This window comes from Anabas testudineus, chromosome 5 (genome assembly GCF_900324465.2).
Source record: "Anabas testudineus chromosome 5, fAnaTes1.2, whole genome shotgun sequence".
Lineage (NCBI taxonomy): Eukaryota > Metazoa > Chordata > Actinopteri > Anabantiformes > Anabantidae > Anabas > Anabas testudineus.
The window spans coordinates 5917524-5943707 of record NC_046614.1 but is presented as its reverse complement, the minus strand read 5'-3'; the positions used below and the strand labels follow the sequence as shown (position 1 = coordinate 5943707).

General features: G+C 40.8%; 2 protein-coding genes across 2 annotated transcripts; both read left to right on the top strand.

Annotated features, from left to right (window-relative positions):
* Positions 1 to 1149: 1149 nt before the first annotated feature.
* On the top strand, positions 1150 to 11940 carry mbd1b (methyl-CpG binding domain protein 1b). Its single transcript, XM_026349182.1, has 17 exons — positions 1150 to 1283; positions 1920 to 2451; positions 2777 to 2917; positions 3456 to 3597; positions 3683 to 3966; positions 4087 to 4169; positions 4283 to 4323; positions 4812 to 4952; positions 5052 to 5135; positions 5512 to 5532; positions 5635 to 5727; positions 6897 to 7058; positions 7160 to 7339; positions 7475 to 7555; positions 7649 to 7729; positions 9694 to 9816; positions 9899 to 11940. The coding sequence occupies exons 2-17, from the start codon at positions 2108 to 2110 to the stop codon at positions 10370 to 10372; spliced, it is 2475 nt and encodes an 824-aa protein (XP_026204967.1). The 5' UTR covers positions 1150 to 1283; positions 1920 to 2107; the 3' UTR covers positions 10373 to 11940.
* Positions 11941 to 12783: 843 nt separating this feature from the next.
* On the top strand, positions 12784 to 24473 carry ccdc120 (coiled-coil domain containing 120). Its single transcript, XM_026347381.1, has 11 exons — positions 12784 to 13183; positions 19059 to 19218; positions 19310 to 19409; positions 19969 to 20099; positions 20602 to 20703; positions 20797 to 20917; positions 21038 to 21097; positions 21428 to 21581; positions 21704 to 21805; positions 22120 to 23157; positions 23804 to 24473. Exons 3-11 carry the CDS (start codon positions 19361 to 19363, stop codon positions 23892 to 23894), a joined length of 1848 nt encoding a protein of 615 aa, XP_026203166.1. The 5' UTR covers positions 12784 to 13183; positions 19059 to 19218; positions 19310 to 19360; the 3' UTR covers positions 23895 to 24473.
* The last annotated feature ends 1711 nt before the right edge of the window (positions 24474 to 26184 follow it).

Sequence of the window (26184 nt, the reverse complement as noted above, 5' to 3'; positions counted from 1 at the left end):
TTTAGTAAAAGGTTTCCAGTTTTTCATTTCATTAAGTGCTGCTGCCTTCAAGTGTCCCTCCCAAACCAGTCTATAATTATAACTCGCTTTGAGGATTCATATTCAGTAGTGGTTATAGAGACAGACAGCCTGTGATACGCGCGTTGTGTTAGTAGATGATGGTACCAAAGAAATATTTACAACACTGTAAAAACAATCTCAGGGTGACACATGCTTTTAGTGCTCTTACATCTACTGCTCCTCTGTGGAGATCATCAGAAACTCCCTCGGTGTGCACCCAGAACAGCTGCATCACCGTGGCATAGAACAGCTGAGGGCATCGTCGGAGCATCCGCGAAGCCACCAGCATGGTGAATGATCTCACACACACTGACCATCAATAAAACGTATTTATTTCTGTAATCAGAATTATCAATGCGTTTAGTCACTTGATGTAGTAGTTACTTTTTTAGTTTATTGCACATTACTGGTCGTCGCTCCACTGTTTATGTCCTGTGTATTGCATTGTTTCTGCATGCACCTGTGCACTTCATGCTGTCAGGTCTCTTCTGTTTTTTGACAGTTATATAGTTTTTTTGTGTAATTGTTTTTCTAGTCCCAGAGGAGCGTTGTCTCGTTTTACTCTCTACGTGACAATATAGGATTTAAATGACAGTAAACAACATTGAAAATGTTTGAAAAGCCGTGAATGCAGCATTTAAATGAGAAGAGCCCCACGTCAAGCCAAAGAGAAGACAGGTGCGTCAAGATAGGTCACTTTAGTATTTTTGCTATCCGTAGTTGTTCTTTTACTTTATACAAAGAGAGTAGCTAATATTGAACTAACACCCACGAATAAAAATAAACAAATAACGAGTAAAATTCAATAATATGTCATTTAGTGGTTGTGTAATGAAAATACTACATTCTCTATTTATGCTAGCTGAAACCTAGCTAAAATGGCTTATTGACATAACGCTACTTGGCAGCAGTATTGATCTAAATTGGGAGCAAATGAAATGTGGTTATAACAAAACATATGTTGCATTATGATTCTCACTATAATTCTAAAACTGCAGCTGCTTTGTTGATGGAAAGTCTGCGGTGTGTACAGTTTCGTGTTGTTGGGGTCAGGGTTTTTCTCCAAAGGTCCAGACGGATTTGCATCTTTGGCGATGCGACCGTTACCGTAGATCCCGTTGCTAGTTTTTTGGTAGCTAGCTACGTTAGTCTTACTACTAATGCAGAGTGGTGATCGTTGTGAGCAGGGTGCCAATGGTCATAAGGGTAATATTTCTCTAAAGGTATGTGTGTGTGTGTGTGTGTGTTTGGTCCAGTTAGATGAACGTAAACATTTTTTAAGTGTTCAAGATACACACGTCTCAACTTAGAGGAAGCATCTCCTAATGTAGCTACGTGAGGATAGAAATCTCATAGGAGAAGCGCTATAGCTAACCGGCTAAAGCTACTCTTTTCCACTTGTAGTGATGTTTGCTCCACATTTTCTACTGTAACGTTAAGTTGTACCGGTATCAGTGGTAATGTATGCTGTATCGCTAAATTATGCGTTAGGAAATAATCGCCAGCAATATCAAATCAGAACACTTTCACGAGTATAGCTCAGCTAACTTAGTGTTGCTAACGTGCTTGCTGGCTGTTATGTGCTACATCCCAGTGCTAGCTCAATAACCGCAGATAGACTAAACATGTAATCGGCTATAAATTTGTGGAAGCCACCACTTACTTAAGGTGGACACATTAATTGTTAGTTAGTCTGCATAGTAAAATGCTGCGTGACTGCCTGTCCGTTTAATTATCGAGTATAAGATGTTTGAGCACCCTGCTGTTCAAGCTAGCGTTGCTGTAGCAATCAGGGAAACGTTAAGTGCAAATTGTAGGGCTTATTTAATCCGTTTATCAACAATATCCTCTTTTCCCAGGTTCTATCATGAAACACTGAGCACCTGTCATCCGTCCTGACGGTTTCCCTGTCTGTCAGACCCAAATGGCTACATGCACAACCAGAAGGAAAGCACTTTAAATGGGATGCAAGATCGACTGTAGAGGTTATCCTATTTGTCTCCAGGACAACAGTTTGGACCGTGTGTAACCCAAAATTGGTGCATCAATGAACGAAGAACCACTTGAGGGACTGGACTCTGGCAGGGAGCCCGTGGAGGAAGATGAGGGACAGAGCACAGAGAAGGAAAACAGCGAAGCACAAAACACATCTGAGGTAGCACCCTCAGAAAAACTTGAGGATAACCCGAGCTCAGGACTGGAGGAGGAAACCCCTGGAGAAGCAAAGGCCACTGGCGGTGAGCCTCCTGTTGACTGGTTTGAGCCTCTTGAGGATGATGATGATGCTAATAGTGTTGGTAGGAATGATCCAGAAGAAGAAAGCCTTGCAGGAGAAAGTGAAAGGAGTGAAAGCGTGGCCGGCAGCGAGAAAGCCTTCAAAAAGATACATCAGTGGGTTGAATAATGTTCTTTAACTCTGACTTCATGTTGTAATATTACAGTATACTGTCACACAGGTTTTTATCTAACAGGCTGCAGAGCTTTGTACTGTTATGAACAGCATTATGCTTGGATTAAAGTCCTAATTTTGTTGGCATCTGCAAGCCAGTGGCTGTATTTATCAAGTACTAATATTACTACCAACCGCACATCAACCGTCTTACTATTACTTGTAGAACCCTCTGATATTAACATTTTAACAGATCGCTTCCTGTGCACTGTTTCCAAGTGAAAGACTTCTAAGATGTATAATTCCCATCTCCTCTTTTAAATTCAGTTTCCACGCTCCCCGCCGTAAGAGATCACACCCTGATGAGGGCTGGGTTGAATGGCCATTACTAGGAGAGGGATGGAAACGCAAAGAAGTTGTTCGGCGCTCAGGTAGCAGCATTGGCCAGAAGGATGTATATTACCTGAGGTAATTGCTGTCCGGTGTGTCTGTGTAAAAAAAATGTTTTTGTAAACTCTGTACTAGGTACACATGCATTGTAATGCATTCCAATACAACAGTTCTGCCATGAAATCTACATTTATGATGCCAGTAATTTCTGTGTTTGTACTAGACTATATTCCATGATATCTAGTACAGGGAATTTAACTATGGCCTCAGTAATAAACACTTAGCCTTGTAAAGAATTAACTGCTCAAATGCTCTCTAACAATAAAGAGGTGATGATATATATTCCAAACTCTATATATTTACAGTTTTAAACTGAGACTGAGATGCTCTTTCTGCATAATAAATTGATGCAAACAGTCTCACAGCATCACCAAGAGTCTGGAAGGCAGTTTATTTTTTTAATTAAACAATTGTTATAATTATAATTAAAGAATACGTAATAATGCTATTTTCTAACTACTATTAGAATTTGAAGCAGAGGTACGTAATTGGATAATGACATTATGTAGCTTTTTGGTGTAGTTTGTCACTTTGAGGTTGTTTTCCTCCTTCATAGTCCGCAGGGCGATCGAGTGAGAAGCAGAGTAGAATTGATTTCGATGCTGGAGGGAGTTCTTGACTTGTCAAACTTTGATTACAAGACGGGAAAGTTCTACGATGGTGAGGCTACGCCCACAAGAGTTTGGAGCAGAGTGAAGGTAATCACCTCTTCTTACTTATTAGAACCTTTGAACCAAGTGTGTATGTGCTGCAGGGAGTTCTCCTCACTTTCTTATCTGGTAGAAAAAGGTCCGGGAGCGGTCGTCGTCAGAGTCCAGCTTCGTCGAGAGAGGAGAGGGAGCAGACACTCCTGACTCCCACCACAGGCTCACCCCCAATGCAGCGCCCAAAAACATCCACTCCAATCAGACAATCAACATCTCCTCATCCAGTACAATGGGAACAACTAACGAACTCACCCAACATGAGGATCCAGCTGATAAAATTAAGCTTCCTCTTCCCTCTTTATCCAAACCACGTCCACTCCGCTCCATAAAAGGAGAAATCGGGACGGAGGACAGCACTCTGTGAGTCCATTACAACTACTGCAGCTAACAAGACTCTATAAAGTTTTAATTTGATTATAAAGGTTTCATTGCGCTGTGTTGTTCATACAGGTAGTTGTGTGTTATCATATTTCTCTGCAGGGTCTGTGCTCGATGTGGTATTTCCTTCACAGGCACATGGTACGACAAACAAAGGAAGAGGCCCTGCTGTCCCACCTGTTGGGGTACGTCAGTTTATGAGCCTTTTAATGATTTCATGCAATAGCACCAAAAACAAAAGGACAAAGTCATTTACATGACTCATCCTGTGCTAATTTTTTCTTTTTGAATCTCACAGCTTCAAAGACAAAAGAGCATCCCATGATTCGTTTCAGAAAGGTAATTGTTCGTTAGCAATATTTTATCCACTTTAACTAGTCAAACATGACAGGAAACATTATTTAGATGTGTGACAGTTCTGCAAATCTACAATTTGCTCTTCTACACAGATACCCTACACTCTGCAGTGTGAATACCTCAGAGCACAGATGACCTGTAATGTCCTTAAATGTCTCACTCAAGCTGCTTCTAACAGATTGCTATGCTGATATCAGATTTCTGGGATAGTGTATTAAATTTTTGGACATCAGGATGCTGCTATTAATATGTGTGAGGAGGGATGTCATTGTCCTATCTTCCCGAACCACGGCAGAAACGTTTGGTATCTACCTAGATTTCAGAAATGTTACACCCCCAACATCCGTAATAAAGCAATAAATTATGGATTTGAAATTCTCACAGAAAGTGTCTTTCATTTATAGAAGGAAATTAGCTTTTTGAAACTGCCTGGACATTGAATCATCTATTCTCGTTCATGTCACCTAAAGTGGATCCCATGTGGGCAGTGTGTCGGATGCCACAACACAGTTAATTGTGGGCAGTGTGCCAACTGTAAGCATGGACTGCAGAGCCCTGAGTCCCGAAAACGTCTGTGCCGGAAACGCAAATGTATATGTCCTATCCGCAAGGTACACAGACAACTGCCGTTCTATCATTGAATGGTTTTTGTTTTGTTGTGTTACCTTTACATTCATAGCTTTATTTTTTGTCTTTCTGTGCTTCTTCAGGGCCCAGGAAGTGGAGCCTTCGTGCAGCAGAAGCCTTACAATGACATTCCTGAAACATTTGATGACACTTGCATGAGCTTCCAGGTAATAAACACTTGTAAAAATTCATCAAAACCTAAACATTTATTTTCCTTGATTAAAGATGTGTCTGCAGTTATTACCAAAAGTGAACATATTATGGTGGACTTGTTGGGAATTCAGCAAGCATAAAATACCAGGACATATGGCTCCTGACATGCTAAGTACAGTACAGTGCAGAGCAGAGAGAGTAAAAGTAATTTTGGGAATACAACAGTCACACACATGGAGTGGGGTGACGATGCAACGACATTCTGACTTTTACAAGCAGCACCTTCTTTTCCAAATCTGCAAAGTTGTTGTCAGAATTCTGTGGGTCTTGTGGACACTAATCAATACTGAAAAAGTCATAAGTTCTAACAACACCTATTTTATATTACAGAGTGAAGTTACAGACTCACAGGTAACTTTTAATTTAACTACTAATAACACCTGTATTTATCTTATTTGATACTATTATTTCGCCTTTCTGCCCTTTCTTACTGATAATGTTTTGTTGACACAGCACCCAAGTCTGAAAAGCAGTGACACAGAGAATTTCTCAGTCAATGTGGATCTTGATGATGACGAAGACTTGTCAACTGACGACGACGATGATGTAAATTTTTTTTTTCTTCAACTATCTGGAAGATATTTTATGTAGTTTTCACAAAATCACTTGTTAACTTTCATGATGTTGAGAGAAAAAACAGTTTTCTCATTTTAACAAGATAATTTGTCAACATCAACATAAGTGCCAGGATCTCCTACAGGAGCTGAAAACCTCTGTTAACAAGCTGCAACCAGAGGTGTATTGCTATCTATTTAAATATCACCATGCACCTATGATGTATGTGCATGTGTGCAAGTGGTTAGGTTTTGGCTTGTTTTGAGGGCTAGGTAGACACTATGATTATGGTGGAAGATTTCATCAGTCAACTATAGCATCACACAATACCATGTTAAGACTGACTTTATCAATAGCACTGATATATCTTGATTGCTTCAGAGGAGGAGAAGAGCACGCCCGTTTTCCTCAGATCAAAGATCATAGAAAAACTAACTGCATTTCTGGTCTTTCCCGGCTTCTGTACATGCCTTCACAGTGATTAATGATACAGTTTCTGTATAAATAGTAGTCAATATTGACCAAACACATCAGAATTATTCCAGGCTGGTTTTAGACAAGGTTAAAAGATAAATAGAGATTAGTTATCATTCTGAGTGCATTTGGCGAGAAGGAATTGATACACATTTCTTGTCTTGATACACATACCTTAGGCCTTAAGAACTCAAAATTATATTTCTCACCTGGTTGGATCTGAGGCTTTCCTGCATCTACTATTCTCTGCAATTTCAGTCTATTACCAACTTTCAAATTGGGTCACATTCATTTACTTCCAACCCAACTCTTCTTCACCATTTTCAGAGTTGATTTTAATAACATTAAAACACCATCGCCTTTTCATTAAATACAGTCTCTGTGTGCTTTTCAATCATTTGAAACTGACATGGCCTTCAATCACATTTACGGGGATGTTTCAGTGGCACTTATACAATCAACCAGTCCTCACACCACTATTGTGTAGTAGTATACTACTACTACTAATATTAAACCTACAATGCTAAGTTTCCACCCAGATGTAGTGTAAATGTTAATACAATGTCCAGAAAAACAATAATAATAATAAAATAAGTGTCTAGTTACCAAATATCTGGAATTATTGCTCATTTGTTCGCTCGATTTCACTTAACATTTGTATAATATTTTAATATTCTTGTCCAAAGTGGCATAAGAAGCGGAAGCGACGCGCCTGTGGTGAATGCAAAGCCTGCCTCTGCAGGAAAGACTGTGGCACGTGTGACTTCTGTATAGACAAACCCAAGTTCGGAGGCAGCAACAAGAAGAGGCAGAAGTGCCGTTTACGGCAGTGTCAGAGACAAGCAATGGTAAGGCCCCACTAGTTTTCTCTTCTTTTTTTATAGTCAGTTCTTTCCTGAAGTGATGTCATGGTGTTGATTTGAAATATTCCTGTGCTTACATCCGACAGAGACACTTGCTGCCCTTCCAGGTAGGACAAGGTGAATACGGGACAGATGGCCCTGGGCTGCCAGGTAGACCAAGACCTCACTACACCTACAGTCGCAAGTCAAATCTAAAGAAAAACAAAGGCCCACAAGGTGGCATGGATTTTACCGACAATGAGGACGATGACAGCAACTTACAAGCAGTAAGTGCTCGATGACTTTGATGTTGGCATCAGAAATGTTTACGTTTTTTTTAATGCTTTGTCTTTGCTCGTTGACTTCTTTACATTCAATAATTAGCTTAGACAAATGTAATAATTATGTTTGACTGTGTTTAGATGAACTGGAGCTCTGAACCGGCCACTGGTAGCAAACACTCCTATGAGCTGAACATGAGAAATTACCAATCATCTATGCAGGTTTGAAAGTAGATTCTTATCGACACATTTTTGACGTTTAACTCTATAAACCAAACAGAAGGTCTCATTCTTTTTTTTTTTTTTTTTTTTTAGTTGAATCATTCAGATTTCATACAGCGGAATGGGCTGTCTGATAGAGTCCCTCACATCGGCAACTATAACAACTCTCAACTAGTAAGTTGAAATTCTTCCTTCACTAGTTATTGTAACATTGCTGTTTTTCTTCCTCCATCAGTCAAAAATCTGTCATTTGTTGTGAGTCGTAGTAGTGGGTCTGTATTTTAGTATAAGCATTGAGACGTCCCATAGCTTTGTTGTAAATTGTTGCACTTTTCTAGCTGGCTGTGTGGCAATATTTGCTGCCCAGTGCTTAACAGCAAAAGATCTGACTGATCACAATCCATCACGGCCTTCTGTTTACACTTCGCTTAAAAAGTGCTTGTCCTGTCCATTTCTTTATATATCTGTAGTCATGCTGTTCTTTGGCTGGTGGCTACTGTTCTGTTCAATGAATCCAGGCCTGGATCCAACTCTGTTTTTCCAGGGTTTTTTTTTAAACCAGTATAAGCATACACGGTCTGCACCTGTAAGGGTTTGATTCAGGCATATCCATGTATATTTTTGCATGCTTGTAATTTCTGCTGTCTTACGTGACTGTTAAAAAGTATATGCAGCTTTGTTTCCTTTATAGAATAGTTTGACGGTGTAGATGGAGACAGGAGATATAGGGAGAATGGTATGACATGCTACAACTGGACATACTGCAATTATATGGTGCATGTATTAATCACTTGGCACCAGGCCATCCACTGAAGTTAATTGGGTCTCCTCAAAAGAGAAGCATGTCGCTGCCAAGCTGTTTGCTCTCTACTTGTCACCCTTCTCATCTTGGCTGTCCTTCATTTTCGTGTTTTGTAGTAGTTTTGCCTTTCACTTGACCAGATGGAAATATCTGATGCTACAAGACATATTACTGATATTGTTGCCATCAGTCACTGCGTATTTTTAGCCTCGCCAAGGAGTAGGGGATTTGGCACATTTCCATCTTTGACATATCTTTTCTCCTCTATTCTTCACTTTAAATGCTGATCATTCCCCATTGTCTCATTGTATCATATATGTCATATATCAGCTTGTTCCCATTTCTTATTAAAGCTGTCTGCTGATGCAATTTAAATACATTTCTGCACATGTGAACAACGTTAGCTTCAGCTTGTTTTCAGAGCATCTACTCCATGGGTGTGTCACAGGGTGTGCCGGTGTGGTTTGGGAGGTTAAGTGGTGCTCACCATGCGTCTCCCTGTTTTTTTTTTTTTTTTTTTTGCACAGACTAAACTGCAGTGTGTGTGTTATTGGCAGCGACAGCTGTGGAATTCAGCTTCACATTCTACGGTCTGCTGCAAATACCGATAGAGCTCAAATAATGTTTTTAGCATTTATGTCACATTTAATGTCTTGAATGTTGATGAGGCTAAAACAATCAGTTTGAAGATAATGAAATTAAGCAGAAAAGAGAAGCCTTTTTTTTTTTTTTTTTTTTTTAAACCAAAGACTACTTTGAAAGTCCTTGTTCAATCCTAAACCCTGGAGACTGATGAGGCCCCAACTAGCTTTGTGCACAGCGGCCAACAAAATCTTGATCTTCTCCGCTCTTCATTTTCTTTCCATTCTGATGACTGTCACACGTCTGTCACTGTTTTCCAGTCTGTCCCACTTCACCTCCATGTCCAAGTCAACTTGAAAGTAACAGTGTCCATTAGCACAAAAAGATCACTGTTCATAAAAGAGAGATTGCCAGAGTTGTCGATCAGTGTTTATTGCTCCTCTGTCACTGCAATAACTGCTACGACATCAAGCTTGATAAGCAGACTGAAACAGTTGTGCAGTACATATTAATAATAAAAACTGCAGCTGCCTTCAGATTGTAATGAGGTTCCTCAAGTGTTCACTTTGGTCTTCAGCAAGTGGAACGCAGCTCAGTTCAACTCAGGCAATTGACTTAGGCACCCAGGGATTTTCCACCTCTTCAAATACAATTTCTACTTAGTATATACATGATTTGATATTTGTAATTGTACATGGATAGTGTTTTTTTTCAAATGGTTCTAGTTAATTAGCTTGTGATTTCCCACCACCAGGAGTTTCAGGACCAGCAAAGCAAATGGGATGCAGAGAGATCACATGCAGGCAGAGTTGTTCAAAAACATGCTGAAGAGGAGGAGGAGGAAGACGACGATGATGATGAGGAGGAGTTGCCATTGGTAAGCGTCCTGCTAAGAGTTCAATGCTACTTCTCTGTGGACCCATAGTTAAACCTTCTTTTCTTTCTCTTGTTGTCTGCAGATCACACAGATCTTCAGTTTGGCTGATAACTCAGCAGGCAGTGGTGTTGATGGAGAAAGTCAGCTAATGAAACTGCTACACTCTTTGCGTACCTCTGTTCTGCCAATCCTATGGTATGCCATAATGGTGGAAGGCCCGCAGCTGCAGCTCATCCAGTGTTCCAAACAGTCCAGCATGACTGACACCACGGTGCTAATCGATCCAGGCTTCTGCTATCAGGTCACAGTCCAAAAGCAGCCGCTTCTTCCCACTCACCCTCTGTATGACAGCTACCCGGCACGCTTAACCTCTGTGACTGAGGTGGTCAATCTGCTTTTGGGACTAGAGAAGTATGTTGTGTGCCAGGGACTTGTCCCCAGACGGCCATTTTCTGCTAAAGAACCAGTCATACTGGAGCGGGCATCAACGTGTGACTTCTTGGTCAATAAGAATGTGAACATCTGTAGTAACTGCCGAGCACTGCAAGGACTTTAGCTTTGGTACAGACTGTTTGTGACCATAGTGGAGATTGCAGGTACTCTGGTGCAATTTTGGGCCATTTTCTTTTTTTTTTTTGTTCCATTTTTTTCCCCCCTCTTCTGGGGATGAATAGATTCTACAGATTCACCTCTGGACTGATATTATGTGAATAATTTGAATAATCACCAAAGGCATTCTTAGGCTGTAATCCAGACGTGCTGCATCTCAGACGTTATGTTGGTGTAGGGCTTTTTACATGACTGTTATTGTCAGAATTTGGGCAGGGTGATTGGTAGAGCTGAAATCCATTAACCCACTGTGTGGTTAGTGTGCTGTTTTTAAATGCTTACTTTTACTTGAGGAACCTATAACCCTCACCACCACACTGTCATTACACTATTAAGTCCTTTTACTTTCTTCCTCTTTGGCCCGGAAATAAAAATGAAATTGTTAGAATTGATCTTATCTTATTGGACATCGTAGTGTTCTCATGCTATCTATGTACTGTGTACCATCTATATTAGATTACAGTTACCAGCACACTGAACTAAACACCACGTTGATTGCGTTTGTGTTTTCTTCTGTGTAATTATAGCACTAAATTACATTTAAACCCATGATGACCCGCTTGTGTCAGACTGAAAGCAAGTTATAGGAGGTTCCATGGTTTGATGGGATCCTGGTCAGTTCTTTAAAATATTTAAAAATAAACCCAGCAGAGCATGAGCAGTTTAAATAGTACTATACTATAAAGTATCTATGTCATTTTGACTGGATAGGGGTTAATACCATAATAATACTTAATGTGTAATACTAGAATAATATTTAGTTTGTGTCATCGGTTTGTAGGTTGTGTAATCACGTTTACGTCAAAGAACAGTTTCAAATGATCACCCTTAAAAGACTAATTACTGTATACCCAGTTTAACCAGTGTTACGGGAAAAGGCTGGAGTACTTTTTAAAGCACTGTAATTATAGTGCAGTAAAGCGATTCTTAAAGTGTTAAAAATGCATCCTAAAGCTAAGAAAAATTTAAAAAGATTGATTACAATTATTATGGTTTATTTAAGTTAATTTAGGTTTGTTTTCGATTGGCAGATTCACAATGCAAGAGTAGTTTGTGTACCCCTTCTTTAGTTTGTACGTCTTTTCCCACATGACACTCGTTTTAAGCCAGAACTCATCTTACAGATGATGACTTTCTGTATTTAGTAGAGTGATAGACATGTGTTAAACCTCCTTTAACATTAGTAATTTATATTGTCTTTTAAACCGGTGATGGATTTACCTTTTTTTTATAAATAATTCTTCTCCCACTGCCCTCTCAACCGGGATGTTTATTGTGAAATTGTATGTATTTATTTTTGTCAGCTTCCTCAAGTAATTGTGCACATTTTTGAATGTTTGGGGTCTAGTTACTATTCTTAAAAAAAAAAAAAAAAACATTTAGTCTTTGAATTAAAACATATGTAAAGCATTTAAACACAAGGTTTTCCATATCTCCTGTCTTTGTATTTTTGGAGGCAGTGTTGAAATAAACATTTCTTGGTGATCTGTTTTTTATGACAGGATCACAAACGTTTTATTGACTTGGTTCATCTGAGGCTGAGGAAAATGTTACTGTCTCAAAAAAGTGAAGACCAGAGGTTTTATATGATGTGATCGAGTCAGAGAGTGTTTCAGTTTGTCGGAGTGCTTGAGTTGTTGAATTAATAGTTTTATTTTTAACCATTGCTTCAGTGGAAACCACAGATAATACATTTAAATGTAGCTAGCCCTTCAAATCAGATTGCTCATGGGTCATGGGCCACATTTAGCTTCTCTGTTAGCTTAATTCATTGTCTTAACAAAAACATGTTTCCCTTTCTAAACACAATGATAGTTAAGTCTTGCAGCATAAACTGTGTTTTTACTTTTTTTTTTTTACTGAACTTATAAGTTGTTGTCCTATAACTTATTTCGTTTGGTTTGAGCTATATGGTTGCTATCATACACTGATGGGTGAAAAATAGGAAGAGCTGTACACAGGAGTTTTCAATAGTTAATTATAAGAAATATTTTAAATATTCTGTTATTTACCAATTTGAGTGTTAAACGTTCTTTAGTTCATAGGAACTTACTTTAGTATCTCTGTAAATGTTAGCCAGCCGGCTAATTTTTTTACTAGGCAGTTTTGCATTTACAGGATTAGCTACATACTTTGTCAATATTGTTTTACACACATATTATCGTTTTGGCGTTTTCGAGCAGAAGAGAATTTCTAGCTTATGTAGGGAGAACTCGAAACATTTTATTTTAAAAACCCAGTGAGTTGTGGTTGAACTGGAGCCACACATCCCTCTGTACTATCCAGCGTCATCGACGTTAGCGTCACTCGGCTACGTGTGGAGACACAGCAGCTCGGTTACCTGCTGTTAACCAGGCGGCGCTAACATCTGGGAGGGCCGCGGCTGCTGGGACTGCTGGCTGGCTGTGTGGTGTCGGAGCCCTGCAGGCGGCCGGTGTGTGTAGTGCAGCAGCGGGACTTCACTGGGCGCGGATGCGAAGGCTTTTCTTCTTTCTCCGAGGAGCGGCTCTGCTGAGATGCGCAGGGATCTCCGACGCAGCGGAGGTCGCGGGGCTGCTGGTGAATTCCAATTGGGATACGAAGCCGCGATGAACGACAGGCGCTTCTCGTCTATTGCGACTTACCGCGCGTTTTGTTAATTAAAACGGTGTTTTGGGGAGGATGTTGTCCTGCGCTCTCACGCTGGGATGAATTTTGTCGGCTTGGTTTTGTTAACGAGGACCGTGGAGACCTCCGGAGGCGTCGGTCATGCTCTCTGGTAAGCTCCAAGATGTCCTTCTCATCCTAACATAACCGAACTGGGCGTATTAATTAACAGCTATCAACACAAACCAGCTTATAGACGGTTTTCAATTAGAGATATGTCGTTGGAAGATTTGCTATTTGATCTGTTTATTGCTCTTTCTTCCATCTATTTATCTGGTTTTGTCTTCGTGTCAGTGAGCGACACACCTGCGATATGTTACTGTTTCCATTAACGAGTCCAGTGTGTGTCCATGTCCCCCGGTGCTGTCGTCTGCAGCGACTATGCAGATGCAGGACGCCTCGGAAGCCGGACTTAATGTGGGCTCACATGCTTTATGTCCGATAAATAACACGCCTGGGAAATGAAATGGGGCGACTGCATGAAAACTGAAGCCAGCATGTCGTTTTCATTTGTGTGCTTGTATTTGTTGTTCCAGTGGCTGTAAACAAGAACATGTTGTTTACGTGGCATGTTAATTAAAAGGCAGGGGAATGGCAGGATTGCAACCGCATCTGCGTGGATTCAAAGAGTAAGAAAAAAAAAAAAAGAAACAATCTGTGTCACGCTGCTTTGGAATAGACAACTTCTCCCTGTTGCTGCATTGTTAAAATAGGCAGAAGCATGCTGCCTGTGGCTGTCTGCTGGACCTTGATTGATTTCACTGTTGTCAGTTAATGTTGCTTGTTCTCATGCAGCAATGTTAAGCCCTATTATTAACAGATTCCTGAACAGGGATGTCTGTCTGGATGTGAAAAAACTCGTCCGAATGGTTGTGGGGGTCAGTCTGTAGGCTATCTTCAGGGTGATTCACTGCTAATCTACCTTTTGGTGTATGTGGGGAAACACCTCACTGTTGTTGGCTTTCACAGTTCTTGTATTTGAGGGGGGAGGAGGGGGGGGGGGTGAAATCACAGGCCATTAGGCCATTTGCAAAGAGGTTTTGTTTGTTTTATTGCAGGGGAAGCTTGGAAACCACTCATGGTCTTGATCAGGGGGATCTCGACACATGGCGGCGTTTGTTTTCACGCCTTTCTGCTCACTGTTGTCTTCAAATTGATAACATGGCCCTCTGCCTTTCCGTAAAGCACTCCATGAGGTTTTTCATGCTGCTCTGGGTGTTACAATTCAATCAGACACTATGAAATTGGACCTTGACCCAGTTTGGTGATAATACAATAGTTTTCTTTTGCCACTTTGTTACATCAAGGTGACACTGTCCCTTTTAAGATGCCCTTAAGACATGGACTGACCCCATTTGAGCATCTGATTCAGCAGAAGTTGACTGACAAACATGTAGGTTTAGTGGGTTCAAAAAGTCACACACTCTTTCCCTGGTTCAGCTCCAGGACCTTTTAGCAAACCTCTTAACCCGTACATTTGCGTGGATTTAAAACGAAAATATAACCTACTTTGGACTTTGTGCAAAGCGTCTTGGTGCTCAGGGTGTAAGCTCGGGGAATGAAGTCCCAGATCTTATCAAGCGTTGAAAACACACCACAGCTGTGGTGCCATGGATAGTAGAGAGAATTAACCCACATTTCTTCAACATGAAAGCAGAAAGAAATCAGATATGACTGTAACGCATGTTTAGTAATGAATGGAAATGCATGGCTGTAGCTGCACATCCTAAGCAGCTCTGAACTCCCTCCAAAATCAACAAAGAGGATTACAGCCACAGTGGAAACAACTCTGGAATATGTACAGAAATCCCTTCAGGTGTAACAGAGGGAAAATGTATAGGACTAATCCCCTCGGACATTAGAGCAACATTCCTTTTTTTATTGCTGCCCATACCTCAGTTTAGCAAAAATCCAGGTGGATAGCAATCGCCAAGATTGCTTTGTTTCACCTTTGGTAGGCGTGTTAAACGGGCAAAGGTGAGTGTCGAGGCCAGGAAGGAGAAATGTAGAGCCACGCAACTGGTCAGTCCAAGCTAAGCTGCCCTGCCGTGTGCTGATAAGCCTGTTATAAATCAGTATTTCATGGATATAGAGAGCACAAGAAGAGACCATATTAGTGTAGAGGGTGGGGGGTTGGGTCACCTCATCTTCTATAAGCCCTTCTCCGTTCTTTGGTTGGGGTTGGTCCGGTGGAGGTAGCTCAGTTGTAAATCCTGTGCACTGAGTCAGCTGTATGTCTCAACTGACCAGCACTGCATCTGTCTATTCCCCCACTAGGTTAGAAGCATTTAGATGTTGACATTTCTGTTTCTGATCCTCATCATCACATCTTACCATTGGGCGTATAAAGTCCACCGAGTTTGCTGTGGAATGCAGATAAAGGTCACGTCGATGTGGTCTTACAAATCAACAAAACGAGGTTCATAGGTCAGACGCATCAGGAAAAAACACCTTAAGTGTTGTCATGGGACTCCTCACCCTGCCAAGCTTCACTGGCCTCCTTTTTGACTCCTCTAAAACAGTTGTGGCACCTACATGCTTGTCTAACAGGGGCTGCATAGTTGTAACCCTCTCTCTGGTTACCATGTGTAAGTTCACAACAGCAGCAGCTGTGTCAACACCAACAGTCAACACGAGAGCTGCCAGCCTCACCTGTCCGTAGTGAGCTGGATGCGATATTTCAGCTGCTCTCTGTAGCCTGTTGAAATAGACTAACGAACATATTGTGCGTCCATCGCCTGATGCAGCAGAAACAGCTGCTGAAATGTATTAAGATACGCTCAGTGGTATGTCATGAATATTTCTGTTATATAAATGCTGTTGACAACAGTAGCCTGTTACTTGGAGTCCTGGGCGAGATGAAAGCTGACGGCAGAGTGAGCGAATCCCCCTTACAGCTTGGAGCCATTGTGTTTGTCAGGGGATGGGAAAACTGGATATTAAACTGTTGCCTGTAGGAATTTAGCTGTGCTATGCGTGTTATGATCTAATATGTATGACTTCTACGCTGAAGGGACAGCGGTGCCATTCCTTGTGAGGACACTCGAGGACTGGATCTACCTTACAGGCTTCAGTGTTTAGCCCGTTGGACTTGAATGTTAAACTCCTCGCTGATTTGCATTCGTGTGATGCACACTGCACAGGGGCTGCTCACTCTCATTGCATAGCTCATGTTTTAATCAACATGGCTCCCACAGTGCTATCTACACCACCATTACCCAGCCCAACCCTCATCCCGAGCCACATGCTTAGTCAACATGTGTTTGAGGATTGCGTTGTGTTCATATCTCCCACTCTCATATCTCCTCTGGTTCTTCCTTTGATGCCGCTCTTTGTAAGTCTCTGTTTATCTGGTTCCTCATTGTCCTACCATCTCCCCCTCAGGCTTCTCTCTGGAATGTGATGGTCTCTTGTTTTGTTGTACCTGTACCCTGCACACATCTGTGCACCAGATGTTTAAGCAGGTAGCAATTGACATAAACCAGTGATCTTCTCAGGTGTGTTATTTGTTAGACTTGGTGGTTAGAGGCCGACCTGTTGCAGTTGATTGTTGCTGTTTCCTAAAGCAATGCTTGTACGTTTTGATATGTTTGGTGTTTAACATGCGCTACTGTTAGGGATCGCTGTGTTGGCTGCTCTACATTTTTGTAATGTATTTTGCAGAAATCTATTTTAAGATTAAGGCTCTTTGTATTTTAGTTTCGTGTTTTGTTTGGATATGCAAAATTTTTGTTCTGCAGGTGGCACTATTTCTTTTTTTGGTTTCAGTTTGAATTATGGTAAGTTTTGAGTTACTTCCGCTTTAGTTTCACTCTTGAGTTTTACTCTAGAGAGTGAACTATTGCTTAGTTTCTTTTTGCATGAGCAGAAAAAAAAAATACAATCATTTAAAAAATAACAGTGTATTTTTGTGAATTAACCACCTGTCAGTACATAATGTGTACCACCTTTACTAGCTGCTGTTTCTGTTTTCTTATATTGTATTATTTAATAGAAATTTTCAACTTTGAACAAACAATTTGTCAAATAAATCTGAACTTGCATCTTGTCATCAAAAGTATCAAATTCAGTAGTGTTGAAAATAATATAAATAATAACACAATAGTAACAAAAAATAAACACAAACATTCTAAGTCTAATCTAAATCTGGATTTAATTGTTGGTTGTTTAAAGAGTTCACATCATTTTTCCAGCACTGTGAGGTTTTTATGGTTGTTTTGAAATTAGTCTTGTATCAGTTATAATAAAGAAATCAAGCAGTTAGTAAAGGCAGAGCACTAAAGCCGAAGGACTCTTAATCTTGTAAAGACGTAAAAGGCACATTTTAGTCAGTGAAAAGCAAAGCACTAAGTTTCCAAGCAAATGTTTTGGTTTGAGGACAAAGCCATTCTGAAGAGGCTTGGCAGCCTTTTGGCTCCAGTATTCAGCTGCCCAGCGACAGTCCAGATGAATGCCAAATGTCTTCTCCAGACCACCTCTCCCAGTTGGTTTAATCTGTCCTCTGCTGTTTAACAAGGCACAGATATGACGCTACATGCACTTTTCCCAGGCCTCAGTACATTAGATTAGCTTAAAATCTGATCATCATGAACTTGGTTTTGTGTAACAGGACTCATGTGATGAACTTTTGTCTGAGCAGCAGCCATAACTCTGCTTACTTGTGTGTGTGAAAGAGTCCTACTTGTCTGTTAGTGGGGGGTCAAGCATGCTGACGGTTTTCACACATCAAGGAGCAAACAGCAGTTACTGGTTCAAATCCAGAACATGAGACATCACAAACCTGTTGAAAATATTTCAAGGAATGCTTCCACAAAACGTGAGCCTCATTCTTTATGTCATTTGTTGAGTGAGGAAGACAGATCGACGTTTTACTGATGCAAAAAAAGCATAAAGCTGGTCAGCCTCAAGACAACTGCTCTGAGATAGATAAATGATAGATAAATGTTTCCTTTTGAACGATGTGATGCTGGCAGAAGCAGCCTCTAGACAGACAATTTTGATTGAGCCCCCGAGGCCTTGCATTTAGAATTGTGGGTTGAATGGAGTCGCTTTATGATTTATTCGACTGGCAAGGAGACAGCAAGATGCTTGTTTATGGCAGCGATTTGTGTGCAGCGTTCACTGAGAGGCTTTTGGCAGAAATCACTATAGCTATTTTTGGATGTCAGGTCTCTATTGGGCATTAGGGATGAGGTTTTGTTTGTAATGAACCTCCATTATGTGGGGGGGAAAAAAACACATGCTGCTTGTTACATGGGAGGAAAGACTAAAATAGTGTCACATTCTCAGTGTTGAGCAACATTAACCAGTAATATCAGATATGTGAAGGCTATTAAATGGAATCAGTGCAATATTACACAAAGTGGATTTCATGTAAACCTTGATATTTATGACAGCTACAAAGAAGAAATATTACTGAACATTGCATTTATTCCTCACCTGCCATTTATTCCAACTCTTTGCTTCTTGCTCTGTTGCTCTCTTCCTCAGTAGCTACTGAGCTATAGAGACATAAAGCACGGGCCTTAGGTTTCTCTCTATCTGTTTCTCTGCATACATTTTTAATTTTACTCAACCCGTCTCACTTTTCCGTCTCTCCGCAGAATAATTAGTTGCTAATTGCATCTGAGGGCTAATTTTAGTGAGTCAGTATTACTCACTTTCAGAATGCCTTGAGTTGCAAGTTAAGTTAGAGTTTTGTTTGAACTTTTTTCTTTTCTTTTACACAAAACTGGCTGAATGTGAAGTTATAAAAGCATTTAGGTCTCTGGGATAATCTGAGTTTAAACTATTTTTAGTAAAGTGAGTGCTATGATCTTTTTTCTTCTTATATTCTACTGTACAGTATGTAGTATGACAAAAGGATTTTCACCTTAGTTTTCATGAGTTATGAATATCTTACATGTGACAGACATATTCATTCAACATTGTTCCACTACTGTTTTCCTATCAGCTGTATTGGTAATCTTTTTCAAAATCTTTTCAAGGATTTGGCTCTAGATAACCAAGCAGAGGTGCAGTGGCTCCCCCTCATGGTACCTATAGTCATTTGATCTGAGAGATAACCCATGCTTATCTACTGCTGACTTGATAGAAATGCAACCATCAACTCCGCACCTCAAGAAAACATATGGCTGGCACTGCAAGGTTAGAGAGAAATAATCTTGTAAGCCTGAGCAGATTATTTTGTTGTTGATGCAACTCTGCCTCTGTTAAACCTCAGGTTCTGTTTCTTCAGGTGAGGGAGTAGCAGGGAACGTGAGTTTTAAGGTCCCCAGGATTACATCACATGGAGGTCAAAGGACATCTGATCACATCCATGGGTTTGGGGTCTCCTGGTGAGTAATAACAATGTCTCACAGTGTGAAGGCCCACACTTTCATGTCTGGACAAGCCTGAAATGATCTGGCAAATCTGCTAGCTTGTGTTTTCCCCTCTTGGCAGTTCAACAGAAGGAAAACAAAAGTGTTTTTCTCAAGAGAACAGCCAGCCTAAAAAAACAGCTGCACTGTATGTGTGAAGGCCTTTTGTTCAAGCACTGTCACAACAGCTGTCAGATATCTGTCAGAACATTGAATTATTATGAATAGACATCATATTGTTAGAGAGACATTTCCACATTTCCAAAAGGTGCCACTGAAAAATATGGAGATTACTTAAGTAGTGACCAACAAGTTTATGTGAGTCCTTCACACCTAAAGTGTCCTGACTCCTGCCGCTAAAGGAGAAGTCTAGATATTTCTACATTTTTCTCAGGTTCATCTTGTGGCAAGACAAAAAAAAACAACAACAGTATATCTAGAACAGTTTATGTTTGCTCTGTGATCAACATGAATGCATCCTTCATCCTTTAATTCAGCATTTCTGGACATGCCCTGTATGTTGTGTGTTATGTAGATGTTCAAGGCAGCCAGGACAGCAAGCTGCAGGCTGAGAGGATCGCGGCTCTGCAAGAGAGGAAGCAGGCCCTGGAGGCTCTACTTAACAGCAGAGTGGGAGAGCTCAAACAAGTCTGTTTGCAGGAAGCGGTGAGCAAATCTTACCTCACCTTCGAAACAAACGTGACTCAGAGATCAATATGAAAACTCCATATAGTATATTTTATAAAAGTATAGTTTATATACCTTTATAACGTATTGTATAATTACTGAAAAGATCTCGGTATATACAAATTATTTTTTAAACCACTGTTGCCTTCTGTTTTATAACAGCTGTTTAACACGTCCCTATGTTTTTAGCTAGAGGTTGTATAGGCTCCCTTTCTGCATGCATATCATTGGATTGACAAGCTGTCTGTTCTGATGTCAGTGCATCTAATTTAGTTAGATACACAGTTACTTTGAAATACTCTCTCTGCTTTAAATATAATTTATGACAGCACCACTCTGGCATAACCAGAAAGTGAAGTGACACATTTAAAGTGTGGTTTTATTGAGACTTAGAGTGATCTGTTAAGTGGTGTCATTTTATGTAACACTTTGCAAGTGAGAAGGATATTAGTAACTGGAGGCTAATGAATGTCCTCTGCAGGAGCTGACTGGGAAGTTGCCACGTGCTTTTCCCCTGGAGACGGGAGAGAAACCCCCAGTGGTGCAGCGCAGGGCTGGCCTGGCGCCCAACACCAAGCCAGAGGTAAGTCAACACCTTGAATATCAATTGTGTTTACGCAGCAGCTGTAATGATGTGTACTTGTGGTCTAACGTGGCTGACTGTCCCTGGCTGCAGGATGAGGCTGCCCAAAGAAAGCAGATGAAAGCCATCTTCACTGGTGCTCTGTACAGACACTCAGAGGCAGACCGAAATGTCCCAAACAGCAAGAGGACAGTTCATCGAGGGTGTCACACAGGTATAATTACACATCACTGAAAACACGGCCACACGATGAAAACAAACCACATTTAGCTTTAAGAAAGACATGGCATGTCGTGCTACTTCATCTGTGACCTGAGTGCTTGTTATCTTGCAGAGGACACCGTCATGTCAGAGAGTACCAGCTCCATGTCAGATTCAACATCCCATGACAATGGTGAGACAACCGTAAACAAACTGTCTTTCAACAGCTCACTCTGCCCCTGGTGGATACTGTGTTTGCACATTTGTAATGAGTTTAGCTGAAAAAATGGCTGAACGTATTTGCCAGAATTTTTCTTTTCAAAACACATCACTTACACTCAGTGGGTGGGAGACTCATTTGCACTTCTGGTGTTATAACACCTGATAAAAATATGCAGTCATGTCACAGTTGTAAAACCAAATGAGCACTCTTTGCTTGATGAAAGTGTTCCTTTTGTTTGACATCTGTGAGTATACATGTGAGTATGAAAAGATGAACTGTCTGTTTTTCTTCTCCCAAAAGAGTCTTCTCCAAGTGTGGCGGCTGACCAGCGCTCTCTGTCTCAGCCTCGGCTCACCGTGGGCAGCCCAGATCACAGGATCAGCAGGAAACTGTCTCCAGTCGAAATTTACTACGAGATGAGAACACGCCGCAATTCTGTCACAAGTTCTGTGAGGTACTTATCTTAATGTGACCTATGCACCACAAGGCGGTCTGATGACATTCTGCATCATGGGTGTTGGTGTGGGTCTGTATGGGTGATAAATGTTAAATGCATGCTTGTTCTACTTCTTACAGCCCAACTCACTCTTTACCAAGAAGTGCATCTAATGTTGAAGGAAGAAGTGTTCCTGCAACTCCTCTCTTGGCACGAACTGCTCCAATCAGTGTTCACGTCAGGTAATGTGTGATGTTGCACCGCTTTTGTCTGATGCAGTACAGCTACAGCTTACTCCCACTGTGATAACTGTACAGTTGGTATTGGCTTAATGGCTAAAATTGAATTCAGACACAGAGTCAGGAGTGTAACAATGACTAGTGTCATATTTATTTACCAGCAAGGGCATAAAAGGTAATTGAGCAAAAAAATGGTGTCCTTTCTTAAGTGATTTTCTTTGAAATGCAGTTGCATGGTTTTTATTAAACTTGCTTTCACTCCCTCTTTGTGCGTAGTCCTCGGAGTCCTCTCCTAATGTAAGCTGTTTTCTCTGCAGGTCAGACGTTTCAGGTGGTAACGCACTAAAGCAATGGTCTGGCAGTCTAGATGTCCCACATATGATTCCACTGGCTCAAGAGGGCTCCTCCTCTGACCGCAGAGGCTGCCCGTACAGCTCCCGGGCAAGGCGCAGTAACAGCTCAGAGGCCTTGCTGGATAGATCGAGCCTCCCTGATGATTCTGCCCCCAGAAACGGGATGCCCCCCAGAGGTGGGCCATACAAGAGCTCAGAGACACTGACTGATGGAAAGTTGAGACACATTCAGCTGGGCAGCCCTGAGAGAGACGTGGATGGCTCTGTTGAACAGGCCAAAATGCGTCTTTCTATGGGTGGCAGAGGGGCTGGTGGAGGCTACAATGAGCTGTTAATGGACTATATCTGGGGGAAACAGCAGAGAATGCAGCTGCAGCACCAACTGTTCCAGTCCACAGGCAGGATCTGGCAGGACATGTCCTCTCCTCGCTCTTCCACGGCAGCAGTGCCACCTCATGCCAATGGCTTTTCTCATTCCCAGGTGCACCTCCCCAGTACTGCACCTCCTTACAGCCCGATGGTCCTGCGAGGGTCCCAGGCTGAGCTCCGCAGGGTCAAAGTCACCAGAACCAAATCTTGTGGCCCATTTATTCCTTTGCAGCAACATGGTCAGGATGCAATTCTTCTATCAGCATATGAGTCACCCCTTCCTGCCTCTGGCACCACGACATCCTCCATACCCAACCTGCACCCCTACCAGACTGAACTGTCTGGCCCTTCCTTCAGCCGCAGACCCCCACAGCTCTCTCTCCCAACCCCAGAAGACTCAACCAGAAGCCTGCATAAAGCCCTGGCTCTGGAGGGACTGAGGGACTGGTACCTGAGGAATGCCCTCGGATATCCTTCCGCTGCCTCAAAAGGTCACGAAGCAGGGATCTCTCGCCTCTCACACCCCCACCCACTGGTACATCAGGCCCAGTCTGTTCAAGGTGAAGCAGCCAACCTCTACAGGCCTCCGATTCCCCAGTCAGCCAGCTTCCATGGTCACCCACTGCACGGACGGTCAGTACTTTTATTTATCGTAGTGCTTTGTCTCTGTCTCTGTGACTTGGAAATCATACCTACATATATTACATGTTCTTTGAGCACTCAAAGCAGAAGAAATGTTGTACTATACTTCAAGAAATGTGATGTTATTTTCATGGCGTGTTATTTAAGCATCCATTTGTACTGAATTAGATATACCAACGTGCATATTCACTTATACAGTAACTTGATAAGTTTTACCACTGAGATTCACAGATTCACTAGAATCTGGCTGCAAGCCCTAAAGCAGAGGATGGTGCTATTACTCTGGCCGCAGCCATTCCATCTATCATCCTGTGACTTTTACTATCGTGGTTGTTTTATTTTTGTTTTTATTTATTTATTTTTGCATGGTCAGCATTTTCTCAAGCTGCTGCCTGGCTTGTGCCAACATCCAGACTCTTGGTTGTTTCCTGATCAAACACATTTTCACACAGATCAGATCACCAACAGTGGCCATAATTCTGATATTATTATGATGTTATAAAAATATTTTCCATTATATTCTGACCGAATGATTTCGATTTTTTGTTACATATAGACTTGACTAGTGTAGTTTTACCCTCCTCTGCTTGCCACTTGGTTATGGAGACTGTATTGATTTGTCTTACCTTCCCAACAGGTCGATGGAGTTCTCTCTCTATCAGGAGACCCCGCATCCACAAGAGGTGACCCCAAAGGAACCCAATGCAGACCCAGGCACCCTAGTGTGAAGCAGCACAACACAAATATACACTACATTATATGAGCAAAAAACACTGTAGCCTCACACACACTCAGATCCACACAGTCACACAGGTACACTGACTAGCTGATACAATGTGACCTCAACAGCAAAGCAAAACACGGCAACCTCAGCAGAAAGAGACTGAAATAACTGATAACTGTAGCTGTACAGCCTGAAAAAGCCTTGGCAATTCCCCGTGTTATAACTAATCCCACCAATATGAACTTCAAACTCAGTGTTCTTGTGTGTATGTGCACTGGAGTTGACTTAACGGAGCCTCTACCAACAATATAGTCATGCTGTACTTCATGTTTCGATTCATCTGGTCTAACCTGGGCAGTAACATTCTTTCCAATCAACCTGAAAAGTCTCCCAAACTATACTTTTTTACAGAATATATACAACTTTAAATCACTATTTTGTATCTTCTGAGATATAAAGAACAGTTATATTAAAGAGGTAATTTATTGCTCATTAATCAAGTGATATACAAAGAGTCAATTGAAAAGTATTAATACATGCTGGTGAATGTGTGTTTGTAAACTATATAAAATGCAAAAACGTGCTTCTGTCCTCATTTCACACATTTGTATTTTTCATGTTTGATAAATGAAAATGAACTGGCCATGAACTGTAGCATACTGGTGTAGCAGATGGGAGTGCCTGAATCTTTTAATATCGACCTTGATTTGAAAAAGTTAAAGTGCTTTTTAAAAATCTAGAATGCTAGTATTAAGCCTCTGTGAGCTTCGTCTAATGACATACTGAAAGCAGGTCATGATGTCACTAAATTAGAGTATCTGAAATGATGTCATACTATTGTATACTGGCATACTATTGTGATTTTTTTATTTTCTGGATTCAGCTTGGTGCTGGCTGATAAATGTAGCTTTCCCGTGCTGACTTTACCTGAATAATAATCAGGTTTTTAAAATGTCGTGAGAACTACTGTGTGGCAGTAGCACATGACTATATGATAAAATATTTACTCATCAAATCAGTTTTTTCTGCATTGAGTTGTGGATGATTTGAGTGTCATTTAGAGCACTTTATGGACATCTTAAGCCTTAATTCCCTATGAAATCGTTACCGTGACCAAGATGACAGAAGTCACCAAGATGACAGAAAGTAGGAAGGCTTAGACAGGGTTTATAATAGGGCAAAATTAAGGAACAAGAGTTTTGTCACCAACTGCTGAAGGTCTATCTGAGTATTGGCGTGTATATAGTGTGGATTGTACTGATGAGTTTTTAAGATGATATTTTATTCCTGTACTAACAATGTCATTTTTAAATTAACAGCATAACAAATAGTTAATCACAGTAAATCCCCCTCTCCACCCCCAAGTGAGCACTGTTAATTTGGTTTGAAAAAGCGAGGTTGATGGTGTGAACAGAATAGGGCTGCTGCAGTACTGAATGACGGTGTGAGCAGGTCTCATACCAGTAAATCTGCTTATTAGAATTCATGCTGGCTGATTTTTGTACTCGTGATAATTTTAATTCATTTCACGTTTGGTTTTTGTGTTGTTTAAAAAAAAAAAACCTTTCTAAAAATGTAGTTCCGTGCCATAATATATCTGTTTTTATATATATATTTTTTTTCTAAACAGAGTCTTGGTAGAGTTCTGAAAGCATCAACTTTCAGCTATAAAATCCTCAAGGAAACTGAAAATATTTGTCTTGGTGTAAACAGAACTTAACATATATTTTTAGGTATTTTTCCATTTAATGTATTTGATCTTTGGCCATCTTCGGACTCATCTTAATGTATTTCTTTATGTGAATCCTAAGTGATGTTGTCTGATGTGTTCACATCCTCTTGATCATCCAGCTTCATAGTTTCTTCCACCTGGTAAAAAAAAAAAATCAAAGACCAAACTGCTGTGCACTGGGGGTCATAAATGTATTTTTCATAATATGTACTCTGTAAGTTGAAAATAAATTATATAAATTTAGCTCTAAAGCAAATTTATTCAAACTACAGTATATTATATTTATGAACCTATAACATTTTGTAGCTATCTAAAGTAGCTCTTTCTCAGTGCGGGAACTGATTATGTGTGTTAAACCATTTCATTCAGCTGTGTGATGTGTTCACATCTGATTACTCAGATGTTTTTCTTTTAGATATTTAAGTGCAGCTGTTTTTCCTTTCACACCTCTCTTTATATCAAGGCCTACAAAAGAAGGCTCGCCCTATACTGTATGTATGCATTCATTCTACTAAATAAAGTGTCATGTTGAAATCAGCACGGAATGTGTTCGACATGTTTG

Excerpts from the sequence above, each read along its gene's own strand:
- ccdc120 (XM_026347381.1), top strand. The coding sequence starts at position 19,361 with ATGGAGGTCAAAGGACATCTGATCACATCCATGGGTTTGGGGTCTCCT. Across the intron at positions 20,704-20,796 it reads CGCCCAACACCAAGCCAGAG|GATGAGGCTGCCCAAAGAAA; the intron begins GTAAGTCAACAC and ends CCCTGGCTGCAG. Across the intron at positions 21,806-22,119 it reads CCAATCAGTGTTCACGTCAG|GTCAGACGTTTCAGGTGGTA; the intron begins GTAATGTGTGAT and ends TTTTCTCTGCAG.
- mbd1b (XM_026349182.1), top strand. The coding sequence starts at position 2,108 with ATGAACGAAGAACCACTTGAGGGACTGGACTCTGGCAGGGAGCCCGTG. Across the intron at positions 5,533-5,634 it reads GTGAAGTTACAGACTCACAG|CACCCAAGTCTGAAAAGCAG; the intron begins GTAACTTTTAAT and ends TTGTTGACACAG. Across the intron at positions 5,728-6,896 it reads CAACTGACGACGACGATGAT|TGGCATAAGAAGCGGAAGCG; the intron begins GTAAATTTTTTT and ends TCTTGTCCAAAG.